General features: G+C 35.9%; 1 protein-coding gene across 1 annotated transcript; it reads left to right on the forward strand.

Moving 5' to 3' along the window:
• On the forward strand, positions 1-25,736 carry RGS10 (regulator of G protein signaling 10). The gene is made up of 5 exons (XM_058187495.1): positions 1-461; positions 7,047-7,165; positions 9,613-9,699; positions 11,134-11,277; positions 18,299-25,736. The coding sequence occupies exons 1-5, from the start codon at positions 413-415 to the stop codon at positions 18,443-18,445; spliced, it is 546 nt and encodes a 181-aa protein (XP_058043478.1). The 5' UTR covers positions 1-412; the 3' UTR covers positions 18,446-25,736.

Raw genomic sequence — 25,736 nt, forward strand, 5'->3', positions numbered from 1 at the left:
TGTACGACGCGTATTCAAAGAGAGTGCAGACGTTTCACGCTTTCACAAACTCTCTACAAGCAGCGGAGACCCGCCAGATCTATCGAAGGCTGGAATCGAAAAGGCGCCTCTAAAAGTTCAACGCGGGCCGGAACGCTACCGAACCGAGCCTGAAGAGCGCTCTTTCCCGCCAAATATAAGGCGGGCTGAGGTTTTCAGTCCGCCGCGACTCTCTCCAATCCAGTCTTCTTCAACCCGCGGAGATGAGAACGGGCGTGACGCGCGCCAGAGACGATTGCGCTCCAAGGGCCGCGCCAGGCGCCTCCCATAAGCGGCGAGGCGGGTGGAGGGCGCCTGCCGAGAGCGCGCTTCAACCGGGAGGGGGATACGCCTCCTTTCCCCGAACTCTTCGCCGGGGTGTTCACCGCCGGCGATGTTCACCAGGGCGGTGAGCAGACTCAGCAGAAAGCGGCCTCCGTCAGGTATAAGGGACCGATAGGGCGGGTGGGGAATTACTGCCATGCCCCGGATAGTAAGAGAGGTGTGGTGATGGATTAAGAAAAAAGACGCGATAGTCCCAGCCTTGCAGCGCGGATTGTTTGCTACTTTTCTTGCAAGCGGAGGGTTCGGACCAGGGTGGCTTTTCAGTTTGGCTTTTTTCTGTGCCGAAAGGAGGTACCTCCCGGGCTTGGCTCTCCGGCTGTTAAGTTTGATCATTTGGTTCATTATCTCAATTTTTCTAGATATATATACCTAGCAATCATACTTTTGATATATATATCAAAAGTATGATTGCTATTTTTTTTTAATCCCGCTTTTTTTTCGCTCCTTGAAGTCAGCAAACGCAAGGGGAAGTCTTGCACCCGAAAGAGGAAGGCTGAGAAGGTTCGCTTGCCATTTGGCAGGGTGGGATTTTCAGACAGACCGGTACGAACGAGTCAGAAAAAAAGGAAGGAGGGAAAGAGGCACGCACTTCGGAGCTGAGAGCTCCGTCTTGTCTTGCATGCTTAAAAGATACCGAAATGGTTTCAGGGGCATGCAAGTAATGCAAGATAAAAATGAGACTCTACCCTTTTCTTTGTGAATGAAACAGGTTGGATTGCTCCTGCAGACAGGGTGAAATATCCCATTAATGTTACATTTCTCTGAATAGTCAGCCCGAATCAGAAAGGTAATACAAAATAACACAGCAGAGAGCAGACGCTGCCTCCTGTTGCGGCAACTTCAGTTCATTTTTATTTTTTTTCGAATCCTGGAGTTCCATCTTTTTATGGAAATCAGTTTTGCAGTATGAAAATATTTAGAGATGAAGGAATTACTCCAAGTTCCACATCCCGTATACAGAATAGTACTGTCCTACATGGAAAATAATATGTTTCATATCCCAAAGTGAAAAGTCCAGTCACTCACAAGATTCGGTCATCTATTGAACTTTGTAAAAGATGAATGTTTTGTTTTGAATAGCTTGAAACAATGAACCTTTAACAATGATATTGGATGTTGGAAGTTAGATTCAGTATTTACTGAATATCTGCTCAGTGTGGTTTTCATATTTTTGTTTATAAACTATTGTATTCTTCATGCACATGGTGGAAATGATTCGTGCTTTGATTTTAGCATGATGATTCTGTTCGAAGATCGCTGAATATGATCACTGTACCAAAAAAAAAAAAGGTAACCTTGGCTGGAAGTAGTTACTTGGAAAGTATTTACATACAGCATTAGCAATATAGATTTATTAATCTCAATTTTAAGCTAACGTTTAAACTAATCAGGTTAAACTTTGTTTGCTATGCTTTGGATGAGAGCAACCGGAAATCTCTGGGCTATAGTTTGGACTGCAAATAAAAAAAGCTTCCTAAAAGAAGACGTCAAGCTACTTCTGTATCGCTGCAAAACATTACCTATTACCCTAAATTATCATCAGAAATCACTCAGTTTGATGGAGACTTTACCTTTTGCCTCTAAAAAGTTACTGCCCATTTCTGTAGTATGCAGGACATTTCTTCATTTTTGTCTGTTGAACATATATCAGTGCAAGTGACCTTAACTTACATTCTTACTTGGATTTTCAGAAAACTTTTTTGAGTTATGAAGATGGATATTACTTCTACGATTTTTTTCTCTAGTCTCAGTGATTTATTTTGCAGCCTGTCCTTATTTCAGATACTTCTGATTGCAGTTCTCTGAATCTTTTCCCACTTACTATAATTTTTACGTCCAGATTGGTTTTCCTGTTCTCAAATACCAAACTTAGAAACGAACCATCTTTTTGGGAAATAATTGAAATCACATAATTTACCCATAAATATTCAGTGATCTGACAAATTATATAGTTTATTTTAATCAAGTTAAATTCTAGCAATGCAGTAACTTATTATGTGTTGCTTCTTAAGTGTTGCACTAGCAACACTTGGGCTTCTAGAGCTGAAAGGTGCTGAAGATGAATCATAATGCATCAGTATTGCTTGGTGGAAGAACCATGTAATTTTAACCTGGTTTATTTCTTGTAAAACAAAGGCTTCACGCCTGATAATGTTCCCGTCTACTGTCCACATACATAACACATAAATTTCTGTACATTTTTAGTTAAAAGTTGAAACCTATAATTCCAAAGAAAATGTTTGGATTAGTAATTTCAGCAAATCTACAGATTTAAAACACAAGTTATGGAAACAAGTACTTTAGAAGCAGCCACAGGTAGACATCAACTTATGAGCAGTTGCTTAACAACCATTCAAAATTGCCACAGCTGAGAAAGGATGCTTTATGTCTCATAAAAGACTTTTGGTTGTCATAAAATGTCTTAATCCCCTATGGTCGGATGACTGCATTCTGGGAGTTTGGCTAAAGGCTCACTTTATGAAGGGTTATGGTATCCTGTGATCACATGACCACAATTGCAGTATTTTTGCAGTTTCCAGTATTTTTTGCCATTTGGAAGAACATGTTTGCCTTATGACCATCACGTTCATTGAACCACACAGCAGATTTGCTTTAAAATGCCCCCCACCCAAATTTTAAAATTGGGTCCATGTGGTTGCCTTTACTTAACAACCAGAATGATTTATGACCAGAAATCAAATCCCAATTCTGGTCATAAGTCAAGGGTTGTCTGATGGGAGATTGAACAACTAGCCTCATGGTGCGACTGGAACAATCTGGAACTGAACACACTCAAAACTGTAGAAATGGTGGTAGACTTTAGGTGAAACCTTTCCATACTTCCACCTCTTACAATACTAGACAAAACAGTATCAACAGTAGAGACCTTCAAATTTCTAGCTTCTACCATATCGCAAGATCTAAAATGGACAGCTAACATCAAAAATGTCATCAAAAAAGGACAACAAAGAATGTTCTTTCTGCACCAACTCAGAAAGCTCAAACTGTCCAAGGAGCTGCTGATACAGTTCTACAGAGGAATTATTGAGTCTGTCATCTGCACCTCTATAACTGTCTGGTTCGGTTCTGCAACCCAACAAGACAGACACAGACTTCAGAGGATAATTAGAACTGCAGAAAAACAATTGCTACCAACCTGTCTTCCATTGAGGACCTGTATACTGCATGAGTCAAAAAGAGGACTGTGAAAATATTTACACACCCCTCACATCCTGGACATAAACTGTTTCAACTCCTACCCTCAAAACGATGCTACAGAGCACTGCACACCAGAACAACTAGACATAAGAACAGTTTTTCCCCGAACGCCATCACTCTGCTAAACAAATAATTCCCTCAACACTGTCAAACTGTTTACTAAGTCTGCACTACTATTAATCTTCTCATTGTTCCCATCACCCACCTCCTTCCACTTATGACTGTATGACTGTAACTTTGTTGCTTGTATCCTTAACGATTTATATTGATATTGATTGCTTCCTGATTGCTTATTTGTACCCTATGACTATCATTAAGTGTTGTACCTTATGATTCTTTATGAACATATCTTTTATGTACACCGAGAGCGTATGCACCAAGACAAATTCCTTGTGTGTCCAATCACAATAAAAAATTCTATTCTATTCTATTCTATTCTATTCTATTCTATTCTATTCTATTCTATTCTATTCTATTCTATTCTATTCTACTAAAAAAATGGTGTGTGAAACCCAACTATGGAAATTAAAGTTTCTTTGTTTCTTGGAAGTATTTTAATCTTGGATTGCTACTTTCAAGCTTCAGTTTATTTCAAGCAATAAAATGTGTTTCTATGATTGTAAATTGATGTTACATATAAGAAATTTGTTTTGGATAAATATATGTTGCTGCAATGTTATCACTTTTCTGCAAATTACAGATATAGTTGTGAATAGAGAGTGAAATAATGTGCAAGTTATGTTAGGAATGATATAATAAAAGTTGTAGCTAGTCTGTTTTATAACTTAAATAAAGTTAATGACCTATTTAGACAATAGAAGCAATGGGACAAAGCTATTTGTGTTAATTGAGTAGGATCTATATTTCATTTCCACCGAAAGCAGTAAGACAAATTCTTTTGATTAGGGGTCTAACAAGTAGTATTTACTAGTTGTCTGTTTGTTTGCTTGTTAACTGATGTTGCAGAGGAAAAAATGAGAGAAGATAGGCTAAAACTGCTTCCAGATGAGGTTTTTATTGTATGATTACCCTGTCTTAAACCTAGGATTTAATAGGAAGCTCAGATGACATTTTCCATTTGGAACTCGCCCATGTTTTTGCACTGCTTCTTTTATTTCTTACCACAAAACGGGCGGAGAGGACGAGAAAAGATAGGCAGAATAACTGCAGAGTGCCTTTCAATTAACAGAGAACCAACTAAAATATACCTTAAATATTTAAATAGTTCGCCGAGCTGAAAGCTCTGAAACTCTGGGATTCTTACCCAGGGTTCTAAAAGTTTTAGATTCAGTTGAATCTAGAAATAAACATAATTCACTGAACAAGAGTACATCAGGATTTCCTTGTTATTGTATTATATTAATTCTTCGGACTTTACTCTGATTATGAGCTACTAAGAATCTGGTTTAATAAAGCAGCAGAGGAATCTAATAGGTTAATTTATGATAGACTGTTTCCCTTCCTCCATCAAAATTAGATTAGCGCCATCCCTTTTTTGACATTCTCAAAGGCCTTCAAGATCTTGTTGTCCATCGTGAATACATATCAGAAAGAGAAAGCTTGAGAATTTACAAGGCTGATACTATATGAAACAAAACTATGACCGAATTTGGATGTTCTGCTTCGGATACCACAAAGATTTCTCCCAGAAGGTAACAAGAAAAACCGGTCGTAAAGCCCAAATACAAACCAAACATTTGTCATTTTAGTAAAAACAAGCTAATGTACATCTAGTAAAATGTTCTTTCCCATAGTTATGGCTGCAGTTTTTTCCTAAATAATTGCTGCCTTCCAAAAAAAAAGGATTTTTTTTCTGAGATTAAACAAAAACTGGACAATTCCTCAAAAAATGGACGATGGACATTTCCCTCAGAAAATTAAAAGCTAGATCTAAATAAAAACATGAACCATTTCATTGAATTACAGTTCTTGGCATTCAGTAACTGTTCAATAGAAAAGCAAAGGAAATAATCAGGAGGTCTTAAACGGGGTTGCCAGAAAACTATCCAAGGTGCAATAAGAATGGAAAAGCACTGGTGTTTTTCATATCTCTTTGCTACCATTTAATGATTATCCAGATTTTTTTCTCAGTTCTGTTGTGGTAGCCCAAGCCTTACAAATGTTAGATGTGGCTAGTCATCTTTGACAAGAATACTTCAGTTCTGTGTCTATGGAGATTCACAATCATTCAGGTCATGATTGTCCCAAAGGTGCTTTCTCAAAAGGCAACTGGAGTTTCTTAATTAGATAAGAAGCGAAACATTTTAAGGGAAAAAAACCAAGAAAGTCCAGTTGCTTTTTGAAAAAGCACTTTGGGAGTTTCAGTTCTGTTTTAACAGAATCAGAGAATTGGGAAGAACGTAGAGTTGGCAGGGGCTGGCTAGGGTCTTCTTCATAGTGACATCAAACTCTAGAATTCCCTTTTGTTGGAACTACTGTTGATTAGTTGACTGACTTTTAGCCAAAGCATGCATTCTATATGGTCACGAAGAGTCAACACCAACTTGATCGCACATAGTATTAAAAATCTAGGGTAGTACAAAATAGCTACAGAAATGAATTCTAAAAACGTCAGAGGTAATTCATAATAGTCAAATGAAGTCTGAGAATGAACGGTTTTTTCAAAATGTTAAAGGCACATATTCAGGGAAAATGGGAAGGGTAAGGTCATGCTGGGAAGTTGTAATTGTAAAAATTATGCTGTTGTATTTTTTTGGTTTGACCCAATTTAGTAGTTATTTCTACAACATTCAAATAAAATATAAGAATTTTTGTTTTGCTTTCAAATATTTTTAACCCAGTAAATTCTAGAATGATAACAATAAAACAGTCTTTTTCCTTTAATTTGAAACTTTTTATATATTTTAGTGTGCAAATTTCTTTAAAATTCAGTATTTTAATATAAAATATGTTTTCTTCCAAATAGATAACATATTTAAAACATATGGATGTGTTCTGTTATGCAATTCTCTTTTAGGAAATATTCTAACTTGTTTATAAGGAAAATATTTAATATCTAACACTATTGCCTTTTTAAAGCTCCTTGAAAAAGTTCTACCTACTTTATAAAGTTGGAAAAAATGATATCTTAGTCACATTCAATAAAGTCACAATCTTTTATATATGCCATATTAGCATGTTTACCCATTTGGATAGGATTTTGGTATATTATATAGTGTTGCTTTATAGCTTTGCTATAGTTAATATAAAACAGAGGAACATGATTAGTCACAGAAATATAAGACATTATTCATATCATATTTAATGTTTCTACCCTTTGAGCTTGAATCCTGAGATTTGTAGTTAATTGTGGATAAAATGACATTGACATCAAAATATATTTGTTTGTTGGTTCTCATCGTCTTCAAAACTTCAAATTAATTGAACTGTCTTACAGCCTTTTAACAGATGGAAACTACAGCTATAAGTTTAAATACACAAACATAATTAACTTTGTTTTTCAGAAATAACTGACAATGACAGCAAGCCAGGTAGTAGCCATCAGACCCTCAGTGGAACCACAAGATGGGCTCAGTCACTGGAAAGTTTGCTGGAAGATCGAGAAGGTGTAAAGAAATTTATGGTTGGTACCTTAAGTATTATTTACGGCACAAACTCCCAACCAATTAGAGCGGTTTTGTCATCATTACATGAATCAACAATATGCAAGTTATTTATTTTTAGAGTCTTGAGTGTATTTAGTGGCACTGACGTCTAGGGAAAGATGTGTGAAGTTCATATTCATAATAGTTGCGGTGTTAGATAAATGTACAAGCTTATGTAAACAGTGTGAAGCCTTAGCCTGAAAGCCATTACTAACCCTCTACCCTAATTCTAATCATCTTCTCAAAGTTGCATGAAAATGACTACAAAAAATTGTACTGCAAAGTTATACTATGACGTATAATCTAAACTTTTATGACCCAGGTACAGAACTCTTTGGGGCAACATCAGCACCTGACTTTTGCATAACAATGAGGGTTGCACTCCAAAGAAAAGTGGAGGAGGAAGGACAGCATGCTGCCATTTCCTTGTTTTAAATCTTGTCATCTTATATATGGACAGAAGACATATATAGGACGTCCTCGACATACAGCCAAATTGGAACTTTCTTATTAATCAGTTAAAAATTATAAACTGTGGGGGAAAATTTACAGGTATGATTAGAGCAATTTATTCAAATCAATTGGTGAAAGTAATTATAAATGGGGAAACAATGGAGGAGATTAGTATAACTAAAGTGGTAAAACAGGGATATCCCCTGTACTACCTTCTATTTATATTATCATTGGAGATACTATTGAGACAAATTAGACAAAACCAAACAATAAAAGAATTGAAAATAAAATAGGAAGAATATAAGGTTCAACCTTTCGCAGATGATCTGGCTTTTATAAATAGAAGACCCTTTGGAAATGGGAGCCATTCTGGTGTAGGAAATTGAAGAATTTGGTAAAGTGGCCAGGCTCAAAATAAATAAAGAAAAAACTAAAATGTTGACTAAGAACCTTTCAAAAATGCAGAATAAGGAATTGGAAGAGAAACTGGGGATTCAAATTGTTAAAAAAGTGAAGTATCTGGGAATCTGGTTAACAGCTAAGTACTCGACAGTAAAAGAGGATAATTATGATAAATTGGTACAGCAGCAAAAAGATTCAGACAATTGGGCAAAATTACAGATATCTTTAATCGGTAGAATCGCCGCAATAAAAATGAACTTACTACCCAATGTTCTATCTCTTCCAAACAATACCAATAAGATTGGGGAAAATATTTTTTGATCAACTAAATAAAATAATAGGTAAATTCATTTGGTTGGGGGAAAAAGCCCGAATAAAGCTAAAACTTTTATAGGACTCTAGAACCAAAGGAGGCTTTGGCTTTCGGGATTGGGAATTATACTATCAAGTGGCAGCAGCAACATGGCTTAAAGATTGGGTCCAATTAAATAACAAGAGGGTATTAACTCTAGAGGGCCACGACCTTCGATTGGGATGGCATGCGCCTTTGTGGGAAGGAAAAAATAAAACTCATACATACTTTCAGAGACATCTAATGCAAAAGGCTTTGATAAATATTTGGGATAAAATTAAAAAGAAACCATTATATGAAAGTTCCAATTTGGATTTCAACAATGGAGGCAATAATTTATTCAAATGTATTAGATATAAACAAAGCAGTAAGGTATTTGGAATTACTAGATGAACAAGGAAATTTAAAATCAGAGCAAAATCAAGGAATAAAAATTGACTGGTGGCCTTACCTGCAAATTAGAACAAAATATAAAAAAGATAGGGAACAATATGGCATCTATGGAGAACAATTGGAACTTGACAAAATACTATTAGGAACAGGAGAGAAAATGATTACTAAAATGTACAACTTTCTATTAAGATTTAAAATAGAAGAAGAAAATGTGAAAGAGACAATGATTAGTTGTACTTTTTTTTTTTGGAATTGCCCTTGTTTTCTGGAAAGATTTATCCTCGGATAGACTATGGCCCTAACTCTGCTCACTTTTAGGAAAGCTATTGAAATATGACTTTGTCCCTAGGCACTAGAAGCCACGTGAAAGCTTTCCCCTTTGATTGTTTATTAAGTGTTTGGTTACCATTTTTCTATTTTCTATTTATATATTGTATACATTTTAATGTTTTTACATTTTTGGCTCAGTTATTTTTTGTTGTTATATGCCGCTTAGAGTTGGTATTGCATATGTTTGGCAGCCTTATAAATGTGGTTATGAATAACAATAAAGTTTAAATAAAGGAAGGTGTTCCAGAACAAAATAAATTATTAATATGAATACTCTCTCTTGATTCCATTTTTCCCAGTAATGCTATATTAACAGTTGCGATCTGATAGCAACCTTTGAAGAGGCTCTGAGAATTGTTTAAGAATTTACAATTTAATTTGCAAGGATATCAGAAAATACTTTTGTTCTTTATGTGAAGACTTTAAATGAAATTAATAAAGCCTGGCTACTAATTTATGGTACTTTATTTTAAAAGCTCCTTTTTCCCCTATCAGGACTTTTTAAAGAGAGAATTTAGTGAAGAAAATGTTTTATTCTGGCAAGCTTGCGAAGAGTTTAAGAAGATACAAGATGAAAAACAGGTATTGACTCCAAAATCAAGCAGAATGCAGATGAACTTCACTTGATATGAATATACGTAGAAAACAATGCAATCAACATCTATTATAGTTACAGCACACAAAACTGATTCAGGTGGGAAGTGATCAAGAAATCCCAAAAACTTATTGATGATTATTGAAATTATGGTGGTTCATTAAGGATTTTTTTTTGTTACTTGTTTACTGGATTATATGTTAAAATGACTTTAAAACTATGTTTTTCTAGAATTTTCTTACTATTTTTTTTCCTTCTCTTTTGACCAATGCTGTCTGATTTAAGAAGAGAATAGGTAAACTCAATTTTATCTTCTATTTCTCTGGAAAATAAACTGAAATATAAAGTATTAACTTCATATTTTTGCCAATTCAGTTTTTACTATATAATCCTATAAAAAAATAACAAGTGTAAGTTGTTTTTAAAATAAAAAAAAATCATTACTTTGGAAATGCTGCCTAAAGTAGGGTTTCTCAACTTTAAGAAGTGTGGGTTTCAGTTCAGTTTCCAATATGCTGAAAGTTGAAGCGCACATAACTTAACATTGCCAAGGTTAAGAAACCTGGCCTAGATGAATGAGGTCTAAATGTCTTGGTACCAGTGAGCAGCGACATGAAATTTGTTGAAGTATACACTAATTTTCTAGAAACTCGCATGTGAAGGCTTGCATGACAAGATGGTCTCATAAAAGATGAAGATGTATGATAAGAGTAGGAATATAAAGAACAGCAATCTGGTTCATCAAGTTTTAGATAAAGTACTGATTTCAGAACTGCCCATATCAAGAAGCAAGATGAATATTAATCTGATTCCATAACTACAACATACCACTACATATTCAACTTCTGTTGTCATTGTTTTTTGTTAACTCTACAAAGGACAATTATGAGTCATGTGGATTCCAATAGGATACAAAATTTGACTCGCTACTTTAATCCTTATGTTTTTCTTACCATCTAATAATCTTTGTTGAAACAAAAGCTATTTGATGAATCGGCTGCATCCTTTTTAGTCAAGGAATCATCTATACACAAAAATTGGGACGTTTCAAATGACTTTTCTGAATGCAAAGATAGATCATAATAAATGTGGAACTTGGCTTACAAGATTCATAAACCCCAACCATCACAGCCTATAATTAGTGTTGTAGAATATAACAATGATTACAGTTCATAGTTAGGTTTATTTCTAGAATAGTGTTCTAATCATAGAATACAGTTCTCTTTTCTACACTTTTCCTGTTAGTATTGAAAAGATTATCTGAAACAGGATGTGTGTGAGACAGGGAGATTTCAGGAGAAAAATTAGGCATTCTTTTCTTGCTTAAATACAATAGTATTCAGTTAATACAAAATGTTTTTGAGATTGGCAATATTGGGAAATGACATCTGTGCTTAGTGAAGATGTCTTTCTCTTCATAGATGAAAGCAAAGGCAAATGAAATTTACAAGCATTTCTTGTCAAATAAAGCTTCTTATCAAGTCAATGTAGAAGGACAATCGCGTTTGGATGAATCAATACTGGAAAAACCTCACCCTCTGATGTTTCAGAAACTTCAAGATCAGGTAAAATTCTGAAACTTCCTTAATTAACTTGTGAAAGATGAACAACGAACTCCTGGCTGCAGGACAGGATCATAGAGTTAGAAAAAGCTTCAGGATCAATGTTTTTTGCTGAACAGGTTACCTAACATTTAAGAAAATAAATTGAGAAGTGAAAAATGCTTAGGAAAGAATATATTTATGATTTCAATTGACTTAACATTTGGTCTAGTGGTTAAGGCAACAATCTAGAAAGCAAGAGACCATGAGTTCAAGTTCCACCCTAGCCATGAAAGCCAGCTGGATGACCTTGGGCCAGTCACTCTTTCTTAGTCCAACTTATCTCACAGGGTGGTGGTTGTGTGGAAAATAGGAAGAGGAAGGTGTGTTGGATATGTTTGTCACCTTGAGTTATTTGTAATAATAATAAAGGTAATATACAAATGGCCAAATAAATAAATAACTCAGAAATAATTTGAAATTAATGCATGCTTACTTTGTAAAGTACATCTTTCTTTTATTTCAAACACTGTATTTAATGACATACACTGAACAATTTGTTTGAATTTGGTTTTTAAAAAAAATAATTGCTGGTTAGGCATGGCAAAAGTATATTCTATAGATAGATAGTTTATTAACTGATTAATCCTACAACCGTATTAAAAATACAACAAAAATCAGATACAAGATCTAATTCCAGGATAAAATAGATAAAAGAAAATACAGCAATAAAATACATATTTTGTACATATGAAGAATCAACATTCAGATAAAGACATCACCTTTACAGAATACCCCAATCTGTTTGATATAATGGATTTTTATCTCAGCTGCCTTTACTACAAACTTAGCAGTTCTGCTATGATGTATACATTAGAGCTCAGAAACCAGTGGGTTCTTTCAAGTAGGGATGTTAAATATCTAAATGCAAAAAGGACATGTTCTTGACAGTCAAACAAAATATGAGCAATATTTTCAATGGCTGGGGCAATGCATATACACAATGAATATTCAAAAGTTGCTGTCCTATCTTTTAAAACTTTGATGCTTTTCTTTTTGGAAGAATCTGGCCGACATTGCTTTCTATTTATTTGTGCATTTAATATATAAATATATATAAATTACTGCAGTCCTATTTTTGGCCACATGATACTTTTTATTTATTTATTTATTTATTTATTAGATTTTTATACCGCCCTTCTCCCGAAGGACTCAGGGCGGTGTACAGCCAAAAGATAAAAACTCAATATATATACAATTAAAACAAAAATTTAAAACAGAGCATATTACAAAAAGGCCGACATTAAAAATTTAAAAATTTTAAAACCCTAAAACAATAAAACCCCAATTAAAATTTAATAAAACTATTAAGCCAGTCCCGCTTGAATAAATAAGTATGTATTTAGCTCACGGCGAAATTCAGCTACTTTGCTGAATGCATATTATCACTGTTTACATGTTAATGTTTCCACTGACTCAAAATCACCACACTTCTTCCACACTGTCCCATCTTTTCTTTCTCTAAACCTAGATCTATTCTGCTTCAGATACTTAGATATGGGTTGTATTCTGTCTTGTCCTCCCTTCCTCCCCCCCCCCCCACACACTCCATTATGTCTTGTCACATTCTGTTTATCAATAACTCTCCAATCCATTCAACATCTTGTGGGCAGAGAAAAGGAGCAAGCCTGGCTAATTTTACAGCTAACTGTGAGAACCTATCTGGCCTAGTAGTTAAGGCACTAGGCTAGAAACCAGGAAATCTCAAATTATAGTCCAACCTTAACATGAAAGCTGGCTAGGTGATTTTGTGAATCTGTCCGTTGGACTGAGAGAAAATGACTGGCCCAAAATCACTCAGTGGTTTTCATGCCTAAGGTGGGACTTTTTCAGTACATCCAGGCTTGTACTGGGTATACCAAAAGTCAGGCCCCATAGGCCTATTGCAGTATGTTCCATTAATTAATATTATTTTTCAAAGAATATTATTGTGAGGTCCTGGTGCTCTCAAAGCTTGCTTGTTTTCTTGCAGACTTCATTTCCGAATTGGTAATTTCATCAGTGCTAAAAAGGAGTGGGGTTACTCTCTATGTATATATTAATGGTTTGCCCTGTCAGTATTTGTGGCAGAACCTCACAGTAATTCTCTGAGCTACAAATATTCTCTTCTAAAAGATTATTGTTCAAGAATGTTCGAATATCATGCATCAAATGAGTAAGGAAATGTTTAGAATAATATGATAACATCTTCAAACAATTAATGTAGTTTGCATAATAAATTATCTGTGGGCCTTGATTTTGGTGCATCTTTTTCATCATTGACAGATTTTGACTTTCCAGTAGGTTGCATTAATGTTGTCAGTTGCTCATCATTCCAGGATGCAACAGTATGCTAAGATTGAGATCTAAGAACAATTAGATGCTAAACATAACAAAGTTAGTGGATTTACTGTGAGATTAAGTCCACTGATTATGTACTAATAAAATAAAATGTCCATTTGGTTTATCTTGTGTATAAATAATTCTGTTGTTTTGGCATTTTTGCAGCAGCAATATATGGTATAAGATAACTATCTTCATGTGGACTCCTTATTATGGCCAAAGTTTCTGTGAAAATTAATAGATTGAGAGAAAATGACTGGCCCAAAATCACTCAGCGGTTTTCATGCCTAAGGTGGGACTTGAATTTACGGTCTCCTGGTTTCTAACCCTGAGTTGCCTTCTCGGGAAAATAGGAGGAAGGAATATTAGATATGTTGCCATCTTCAGTTATTTATAAAAGTGGGAAACAAACAAACAAACTTGGCAGGCCACTAATGAGCATGTGAAAGAATTATACTTCCTGTCTCGGCACAGTCTTAGTAATAGGAAAAAACTAATGTGTGGTATGTTTTAAAAATGACCAATTACATTATATCCAAACCTTAAATCATAATGACGCATGCCTAATAGTGGATTTTAAATGTATACCAATAAATAAATAAACAGCCTGTTGATGGTGTCAGGGCACTCAGTTTGAAGGGCTCATAGCCTGAATATTCTCTTGCATAACTGGTGTATAATATTCTTTATGTAGGAAATTCTTTACAGTAGATGACTATTTAAAAACAAATTTTTACTGCTGCCAGCATTTCCCAAATACTTTAACATATGATTTTGCCGAATATACCACAATGGTTGTATTCTGAAATAACTCTAACTCTATCCGTGGCTTTTTGAAAAAGCCATAATGGCTTCTTATTTTGTATACTGTTCTTACTTAATATAGGTGCATTCATATTTATTTATTTATTTATTTAATTAATTAAACTTTTATACCGCCCTTCTCCCGAAGGACTCAGGGTGGTGTACAGCCTTCATTTAAAACAATTAATATACATACTAAAATAACAATTAAAAAACTTATTCAATAAAAGGCCGAAATTAAAACCGTCCAATTGACCATTTAAAATACCCAATAAAATTACAATTAAGAATTTAAAATTTAAAATTTAGAATTTAAAAATCAGGCCAGTCCCGCTTGGATAAATAAATAAGTTTTCAGTCCCGGCGAAAGGTCCGAAGGTCAGGCAATTGGCGTAAACCGGGGGGGAAGTTCGTTCCAGAGGGTAGGTGCTCCCACAGAGAAGGACCTTCCCCTGGGGGCCGCCAGCCGACACTGCTTGGCGGACGGCACCCTGAGAAGACCCTCTCTGTGAGAGCGTACGGGTCGGTGGGAGGCATGTGGAAGCAGCAGGCGGTTCCGTAAGTACTCGGGCCCTAAGCCATGGAGCGTTTTGAAGGTGGTAACCAAAACCTTGAAGCGCACCCGGAAGACCACAGGTAGCCAGTGCAGACTGCGCAGGAGTGGTGTTACCCGGGAGCAACGTGGTACTCCCTCAATCACCCGCGCAGCTGCATTCTGGACTAACTGAAGTCTCCGAATGCACTTCAGGGGTAGCCCCATGTAGAGAGCATTGCAATAATCCAGGCGAGAAGTGACGAGAGCATGAGTGACCGTGCATAAGGCATCCCGGTCCAGAAAGGGGCGCAACTGGCGGACCAGGCGAACCTGGTAAAAAGCTCTCCTGGAGACGGCCGTCAAGTGATCTTCAAACGACAGCCGTCCATCCAGGAGAACGCCCAAGTTGCGCACCCTTTCCGTTGGGGCCAGTGACTCGCTCCCAACAGTCAGCCGTGGTTGCAGCTGATTGTACCGGGATGCCGGCATCCACAGCCACTCCGTCTTGGATGGATTGAGTCTGAGTCTGTTTCTCCCCATCCAGACCCGTACGGCCTCCAAACAACGGGACAGCACTTCGACAGCTTCGCTGGGGTGGCCTGGGGTGGAGAAGTACAGCTGGGTATCATCAGCGTACAGATGATAACTCACCCCAAAGCCACTGATGACCTCGCCCAACGGCTTCATGTAGATGTTGAACAGGAGAGGCGAGAGAATCGACCCCTGCGGCACCCCACAAGTGAGGCGCCTCGCGGCCGATCTCTGCCCCCCTGTCAACACCGTCTGCGACCGGTCGGAGAGGTAGAAAGAGAACCACTGTTAAACGGTGCCTCCCACTCCTAACCCCTCCAACCGGCGCAGCAGGATACCATGGTCGATGGTATCAAAAGCCGATGAGAGATCCAACAGGACCAGAGCAGAGGAGCAACCCCTATCCCTGGCCCTCCAGAGGTCATCCACCAACGCGACCAAAGCTGTCTCCGTGCTATTCCCGGGCCGGAAGCCGGACTGGAATGGGTCTAGATAGACAGCTTCCTCCAGGTACTGAGGGAACTGCCGTGCCACCACACTCTCTACAACCTTCGCCACAAAGCGAAGGTTGGAGACTGGACGATAATTACCCAAAATAGCTGGGTCCAGGGAAGGCTTCTTGAGGAGGGGTCTCACCACCGCCTCTTTCAACGCGGCGGGAAAGATCCCTTCCATCAAAGAAGCATTTATAATACCCGGGAGCCAGCCTCGTGTCACATCCTGAGTGGCCAACACCAGCCAGGAGGGGCACGGGTCCAGTAAACATGTAGTTGCATGTAACCTCCCCAGCAACCTGTCCACGTCCTCGAGAGCCACAGAATCAAACTCATCCCAAATAACCTCAACAAGACGCATCTCTGTCATCTCGGTTGGATCATCGCAATCTTGGTCCAAACTATCCCGAAGTTGAACGATTTTATCGTATAGATAACCGTTAAACCCCTCAGCTCATCCCTTTAAGGGGTCATCCCGTCTGTCTTGATGAAGGAGGGAACGGGTCACCCGAAACAAGGCGGCCGGGCGGTTATCTGCCGATGCAATGAGGGTGGAAACGTAAGAACGTTTCGCCTCCCTCATTGCCACTAGGTAGGTCTTAGTAAAAGACCTCACTAGTGTCCAATCAGCCTCGGAACGGCTAGACCTCCAAGTACTCTCTAGGCGTCTTCTCCGGCGTTCTTCTCATCTCTCTCAGCTCCTCAGAAAACCAGGGAGCCAATTGAGATCTACGCCGGGTCAGAGGCCGCAAAGGCACAACACGGTCCAAAGCCCCAGCCGCGGCCCGTTCCCAGGCCGCAACCAGTTCTTCAGTCGTGCCGTTTTTGTTTTTCAAAGAATATTATTGCTAGGTCCGTGATGCTCTCGAAGCTTGCTTGTTTTCTTGCAGACTTCATTTCTGAACTAGGTAACTTCATCAGTGCTAAAAGGGAGTGAGGCTACTCTCTATGTATATACTAATGGTTTGCCCTGTCAGTATTTGTGGCAGAACCTCACAGTACTTCTCTGAGTTACAAATATTCTCTTCTAAAAGATTATTGTTCAAGAATGTTCAAATATCATGCATCAAATGAGTAAGGAAATGCTTAGAATAATATGATAACTTCCTCAAGTAATTAATGTAGTTTGCATAATAAATTATCTGTGGGCCTTGATTTTGGTGCATCTTTTTCATCATTGACAGATTTTGACTTTCCAGTAGGTTGCATTAATGTTGTCAGTTGCTCATCATTCCAGGATGCAACAGTATGCTAAGATTGAGATCTAAGAATAATTAGATGCTAAACATAATGAAGTTAGTGGATTTACTGTGAGATTAAATCCACTGATTATGTGCTAAAAAAATAAAATGTCCATTTGGCTTATCTTGTCTATAAATAATTCTATTTAGGAATACATTGTTTTGACATTTTTGCAGCAGCAATATATGGTGTAAGATAACCATCTTTATGTGGGCTCCTAAGAAACTCCAAAGTTTCTTTGAGAATTAATAGCAATAACATAATCAGGTGAGATTATAGCATTATATATTGTATTCAGTATCCTGAGTAATCCATCAGTAATTTATGTAGCGCACATTAAACTTTATGGAATAACAGTAATGGGAAATATGGAAAAGATTGCTGGGTGCAATAATGAAGAGAAAAACCCTGTATATGAAGAAAAAATCATTTAAGAGAGCGATTGCTACAGAAATGATGACAAAAATATAATGATATGGAGAAAGAAGATAGTCCTCACTTACTGACCGCTATTTCAGTGACCACTCAAATTTACAATGATGTTGAAAAATTAGACTTATGACTGGTCTTTAAACTTGACGAATGAATGAGTTCAGAGGAAAGACCAAAAAAGTGACAGGCAGAATTGATGACATCCTTTAAAAAAGTGTCATAAGAAAATGTTTGTCAATAAACCACCATATAAACTGGATAGTTTACTTGGTTAGAAAAGTAGTCTGTCATGTAGTCTTTTGACACATCCTTCAACTATCACTTTATTTGCCATGTTTGAAAAGCATAATCTATAACTGTTCTGCTTGTTTTTAGATTCCACAAGTTATGTGGAATTCAACTCTCAAGATTCTGTGTAGAATTAATGGTGGATATGAATTCTGGAAAATCAATTTCACATACCTGAAGGGAACCACTAATTGGGAAAAGCCTGCTAGGGCAACAGCATTTTAGCATTTTGAAAACAGATTTATTGTTGACTAATTGGGGAGCTCATCTGCAAAACCTTTCTTGTTGTTTGATGCTTAGTTTCAAATAGATTGCATTTTTTTCCTTTTCCATACAGATTTTCAACCTCATGAAATATGACAGCTACAACCGCTTCTTGAAATCAGATATGTTTCTTAAATTGAAGGAAACTGAAGAGCAGGAAGAAAATTCACCTGATCCTCAGACTGCAGCAAAACGAGCTTCTATAATTTATAATACATGATTGTATCCACATATTTGAATACAATCCAGATAACAGCAATACATAGATCATATTGAGACTACAATCAAAGTAAATCAGTACTCAGGAATAATCTTTGTGGCTAACACAGATGCATTTAGAAGCTTGAATAGTATAGAATCCTATTAGATTAAACTTACCTTTGGTTGCTTCAGTGACTTGTTTCTTGCCAGTGCTTGCTTTTAGATACAATGATCAAGGATATGACAGCCCTTGAAAGACTGAACAATTTGTTAGTTCTTGCAAATTGCCTCTAATTTTTTTAAAGAATACTTGTAAATCATTTGGTAGGGGTGGGTGACAAATGTAGAATTAAAAAGTAAAGCAAGTTTGAAAGTAGAGATAATAAAAGGCAAAGATTTCCTCTGTCCACTCGTGTCTGACTCTAGCGGGCAGTACTCATCTCTGTTTCTTAGCCAAAGGAGTCAGTGTTGTCTGAAGATATTCCCATGGTCATGTGGTCAGCATGACTATATGCCAAGGCGCATGGAATACTGTTCCCTCCCTACTAAAGTAGTACCTATTTATCTACTTGCATCTGCATTCTTTACAAGTGCTGTGTGGGGCAGGTAAAGGGAGTTCACCCTGTTGTGCAGCGCTCGGGTCTTGAAACTGGGCCATCAGCTTTCCAGCTGACATGCTCAATGTCTTTAACCACTGATCCATCGCGCCCCAGACTTTGAAACACTCATAAAGTTTTGTCTAACAGAGACTTTCCGAAAACATCTTGTTTTAACTGCTGTGTGAATTGAATTAATCATATTACTTTATGTACCCAATCCATTGATAGATCAGATCAAGATACTTTACAGTAGCTATTTGGCTAGGACTTTTGTCTTCAAAAAGTGCTTCCTGGACTTTTTATAGTGTGTTTTTCCATTTAAAATTAAGGGATCTATTTTCAATTGCTGCAAAATTACCTTATAATACCTACATCTTTAAATACCTATATCTTTAAAAAAAATCTCAGTAATAAAACAATATGGACAACTCTCATAACAATTCAACACTGAGATTATGCTACAGAGGCATTTTTGTCTTGGCTGTCTTGAAAATAATTTTTTGCAGGAATTATGAATATGGAAATACACTAGTAGAAGTACAAAATTAATGGAAATATGTGGACTGTGTATGAGGTTAAAGAGTAGTTTATGGCAAGAAAGAAATGTCAAAACATTTAGAAAGAAATTGTGCTTCATTTTGCTGTTTTTTTAAATCACATTTCAAATATTGATAATGCCAATGAAATTATATACGTTAGTATGTGTGATAGTATTTTATACTTGATTATGCTTGGGGCATTCCTTCTCCATGCTTGAGACTGAAGCATAGTTTATTAATGTTTTGTCATCTATAGAAAATTGAAGTACAAAAATAATAATGATAATAATATGATTACAAACCTCAACCAAAAGCCTCACTGTTTTTCAGCTGTAATAGCTGGGGCAAAGAATCTATTTTAGTTTAATTATTTTTGTTTTAATATTAATTTCACAAAAGATAATTGCAATGCTGTTAAACATGAAACGAATTGGGTTGCACGCTTCATTTACAAGTTCTGCATGTGAAATGTAATTCTGGCTCACAAACTATTTGCTTTTTTATCTTTGTATGGACTACTTTATTGTTCAATTTAACTCTTTAAATATTTGTAAGTTTTGTTTATTTGGGCAAGTAGCACACACACTTAATTTTTCTTTCTAGCTTTCTTCTCTAGAAGTCTTAGTCATAATGTAATATATTAGAAAGAGATAAGATGCTTGGGTCAGATTTCAGAACTGACTATATATACAATAAATGATAGCAGCTGTATTCTGCTTTCATCTTAACATAGAGAATTGTGGTTGAACCAGCAATGAGTTGCTGGCTTATTTGATTCTCCCTGAAATCACAGTATAACCAAGAGTAGCATTTGTAGATATAGGCAGTAATCTCCTGTAAATTCAATTAAAAAATGTCAACAATTTCTTCGCCACAGACATGTCCTGAATGCCTTATTAATTTAATTGCCTTTCTCTTATATTAAAGGCCAAAGTGATTAGGAGAAAACTTCTGTAGATTATATATATTTTACAAAGGTAATCATGTCTGCAGAAGATACGGGTTTTCAAGGATGATTCAGGAAAGGGGAAAAATGCCATTGTTTTTTCTATTTCCATGAACTGCATTGAGACTAGTTTTACTGTTCATGATAAGCTATTGTTTGTTTATTTTAATCATCTTTAATATATTTAAATGATAGGATATATACACTATACTAAACTATAAAAGTTGGATTCACACAGTCACTGTATGCCAAAAACAAATATTAATATCAAATGGTATGCTGTGTGAACCATCCTAGAAGGAAGGAAAAAATACCCTGGATAAGTATTAGGCTGAAGCTAACAAAGGTTGGAAGCAAGAGCCTGACATAAGTTAGGATCACTATAAGATTGCAGGTATCTTTAACATCCAAAGCTTAATAAGTGAATGGCAAAAAATGTGTTACCATGTAAGGTAAGAGAGGTTTAGGATTTAAACCTTATTTCTATTTCCTTGCTGTGGATTTTTAAAAATTGAGTAGCCTAATTTTTTAATACTTCAAAGTTCTGCTTACCTTCGGACCCATAGTGCACTAACTATTAAATATGACAGTTATATTAGATTGTTATACCCTGCAAGTGCTGATAATCTTCAGAAACAGAGCTTCTTTGATACTTGTTTTAAAGTTAGCTTCCCTTTCTGAGCTGTAAGATCCTAAGTGAGGCTTAAAATTGAGAGATTTATTTCAATATTCAAAGTGAATCTTTGACAGCAAGATCACTTATTCCTTGTCCCAACTCTATGGGAGGATAAAAGGTACTCATGAGTTAAGGAGAAAACTATGGCTACCAACCTTCCTACAAACTGGTGCTTATCTGACAATTTTGTCTTGGTTATTTATATTGATGGAAGAAATAATGAATGAAACTGAGAAATACCATATGTTAATTTGAAGCGTGCATGGACAGAGATCTAATGGGAGTTTGCTAGTAGATTTTAAGAGGGGTACCTTACCAATTTTCTTTTAAGTCAACAGTATATGCCTACCATTAGTCTAAAAAAGCAGTAAGAGGATATTTTGTGTCTTTATACTAGCTATTTCTAAGTGTCAGCCTTTTGAGGTAGTTTAGTCAAGAAGTAGAGACAATAACTATTAACACTACTTTATGATAAGTTTAGGGTCACAAAATGTCACGAGTCTGAAAATACATATGGATTGTCTTTACAATCCAAGAAACTAGAAAGGGTTTTTGAGCTGGCACCCTCCCATCTGTGGACTCAGTTGCTTCTTATCAGACTCTTGCCTAGTTCATGGTGCCTCTTCCTCTTGTCTGTCAAGGACATTCTAACAGATAATTACATTAAGTTGTTTGTGATACGTTTTTGTGTATCCAGCCTAAGAACAACTGGCACATATTTGCATCTTATGGTAGTCTTTAAAGGAGAGAACAGCAAGATTCCATAGTTTAGTGAGCAAGAGAAGATAAACTTTTTATCAATTGAAATAGCTGTACTACAACAGCAACAGATCAGGAAATAATTTTCCTGAAAGAAGACAACCAAGGAACAAATACAGAATAATAACCAGAAGAAAGAGACAAAAGATATTCTAAACTATTGGAGCTGCTCGGATGGATATAAGCAAACAATACAAGACACTATAAAATACACAAGAGCAGATAATGCAACTGTGTCCCACAAGAAGTCATAGACTTAAGAAATGATACTTTATAATGAAGAATCATAACAAATATGTGCTGACTAAACCTACCACCATGTAAAATAAGCTGTATTTCAGGATAAAGGAAATGACAATTTGCGAGATTGATTAAGCTGAAAATTAGCTGTTCTTGCTAATGAACAAATTATGCTGTAAAACTAACACCTACAGTTATACCACTACAGAGTTTGAGGAACTAAGACAGAACCTCAAGAATTCTCAACCACTGTTCTTGTCTATTAGAAACAACCAAAAGGGGGAAAAATAATGTAAATTAATGAAGGACCTCAAATAATGTACAAAAGACCTGTGAGGCCAAGTATTGTATCCTTCAGTTTCTATACTCCAGTTTGTTCAAAAGGAATAGACGCAATAAAAAAAGAGTTTGCATGGTATAATAAAATATCTCTTGTTGCTGAGAAATTCAAAATTTTGGCAGAGGTATGGAAAATTTTAAATAAGTGGAGAAACAAAAACAGATTTTTTTTCAGAAAATTCTTGATGTCTTCTGGACAAGTTTCTTCAGAGGATTGAATGGCACAAGAGAATTGACCATCTTGTCCAAGTGCTAATCAATGGGAAGGACTTAGTTGAGGAACTAGAAATAATAAAAATTTTAGTGGTTATGCAGTGTTTCTTTTTTGATTCTAAGGGAACTGAGTTTAGCTGACTGCTTACTAGAACATTTGATAAACTCAGAAACTGCAAATTAAAATTCTGTGGCAGGAGAAGCTTAACCAAAAAAATGAAGATGGATGGAAGTTTTTAAAATGGAAGTACTGAAATCACAATTTAAACAATTCTAATAAGGCACAGACGCCAATACAGTTCAAAAAGCTTAACAAAGATCAGAGAACAAAAAAAAAATCATGTCAGAAATAGAAACAAGGAAAGCAAATATACTAGTGCTTCATATCTGGGCTCCATACTACATTCATGCCTCCATGATCAGCATTGGATATTTGTGCCTAAAAGCAAGCTGGTTGAATTATCTGTTTTGTCTTGCGCTGGATAGGCTATTCTTGTTCAAAAAATTAAAAATTAATATAGACCTGGATGCAAAATGTGGGGATAGAGACATTTAGACAGAATATGTAGGTGCAGATCCCTATGAATTAACATGTAACAGCTGGGTACTACAGATTGAGATTTGACGCTAAGCATCTAGGTTTTGGACAAATGCAAGTACATCAGTGGAAGATTTAGTAGCTAAACTACTCAAATGACTCAGATGACTTCTTAGAAGTGAATAGGTATTTCTTGCCTTCTTGAATCTAATGCCTACCAGATTTTCATCCTACACATTTTGGAAACCATAATCCTACTACATTTGCAGGAAGTCAGATTGGGATAAATTGATCTAAGGACTGTTTATGCCTCCATTTAATTAAAGTCCTATATTCTAGGCAATATGTTTCTTAAAAAATGTATGTGACAGACAATAGGAGGTACTATGTATATCAATTTGAAATATTTTGCAAATATTGGAAACATTTGGACATAAATATTTATTATTGGTGTAATCCAACTTAACAGTTTTGATTTGAATATTTCAATGCTAGTTGTATCTACCATATTTAATTTCTTTTTAGCCAGTTAAATAATGTATATGATATATTCATGAATGCCTACTGAAATATTCATGTTTTGATAATCTGAACATCTTAAATTTGTGCACTTTGTACAGGTAGTCCTTGATTTACGATCCCAGTTGAGCCTATAATTTCTGTTGCTAAGTGAGACTTATTTTCTTGTTAAATGAGTTTTGCTCCATTTTATAACCATTCTTGCCATAGTTAAGTGAATCCCTGCAGGTGTTAAGTTAGTAACATGGTTGCAAAATGAATCTGGCTTCCCTATTGACTTTGCTTATCAGAAGGTTACAAAAGTTGATTGACACTGCAACTGTCATAAATTGGAGCCAGTTGTCAAATTTCCAAACTCTGAATATGTGGTCAAAAGGATGCTACAATGGCTTATGACAATGGTCATATGTCCCTTTTTTTTTAGTGCTGTTGTAACTTTGAACAGTCACTAAACAAATGGTTGTAAGTCGATGACTACCTTTCCTACTACGTGGAAAGTAATGTGATAATCTGTTCTTTAAATTGCAAGATTCATTTTGTCTTCCCTATTCAAATCTAAAATGATGGAGAATCACATTCACATTAATTAATAAATATGTAGTAGCATGGCTGTCAATTAAGATGTGTTGTGTCAAATTAATCAGATATTTTAGTTGATTAAACTATCAATGAATCAGAATGACAAGGTTACAATTACTTCAGTGATTGTATTTGTATAAATTTAAAGCTGAAACCTAAACCATAATTAGTAAAAAATAAATCATAATTAATAATACACATAGAAATGCTTTGCCAAATTGAGCAGCATCTTCTATTGATTATGTAAAGAATTAAAAGCACTTCAGCATTAACAGGTGAAACTGAGTTTATGATTTGCATTTTTTCACTTTGCACTCACACAACTTTAAGACTGTTTTGGGAAGCTCAAAAAGTTGAGGTTGAAGTAAATGGCAAGAAGCTACATTAACAGACATTAAATATAAGAAAACATTCAGATTTGCCTCCATTGTTCATGTCTTTGAGAGCAGCTTATATTGAAGTTTAATCACTATTGTCTTTTATTAACGCAGAGGCCAGTAGTAAGGGAAGCTAAATTCCCTGTGTGTCAAGAAGTTACAGTAAATAGTTTCTTCATGTAAACATATGTTGGTATATCATCAATAATAAAATTACAACTTTCCTATTAAAAATAGGACGTTTAATAAAAAGGTGGCAACCAACAATTATAAATTATTATAAAAGGAATAACAAATCACATCTCTAGAGAACCAGAATTATTTTCAGTAGTTATAAATAGGTAAATCTGGTAAATCAATGTTTTCCTCAGTTCAAAAAATGCTTAACCTCGAAGGTAGGTTGAAATTTTTTCCCCAAAAAATAAGACATTTATTAAGAAAAAATAGATGAGTGATGAACCAGGTTTTGAAGTCCCAGTTTCTGGAAAGGGTTGCTGCACATCAGTTTCCTATGTCCAAGCAGCCTGCAAAGATTCAATAAGAAGTAAGGGAGTTATATGCTGATGCATTCCATATACATTATACTGGCTATAGTCACCTCTATGGGAAGAACAGCATTCCCAAGGTCATTTTTATATTCATTTTATAGGTGGAAAACTCTGTTTCCGAGGAAACAGCTATTTCAAATTCTTCAGTGAGCAAAACTGGCTTTTGGATCTGGAGCTCAGTTTCTCCTTCAACTCAGCTAATTTTCTTGCCATTCCCTATTCATTTTTTCTTCTATGTTCTGTCTCGGTTTGCAGATAACAGTTTTGTTTTTAAATGTAAACCCCTCTAGGAGATTTCTAAATTGGACTTGGATATACATGCTGTAAATAATAATGTTAAAAAGTACAAGTAAATTGTATAATTGCAAAACACCACTTTGTTCATTCTAGTATCTCAAAGGAAGGTTCTTCATCCACTAATTTATTTCCTAAATAAAC

Source organism: Ahaetulla prasina, chromosome 6 (genome assembly GCF_028640845.1).
Source record: "Ahaetulla prasina isolate Xishuangbanna chromosome 6, ASM2864084v1, whole genome shotgun sequence".
NCBI classification, from domain to species: Eukaryota; Metazoa; Chordata; class Lepidosauria; order Squamata; family Colubridae; genus Ahaetulla; species Ahaetulla prasina.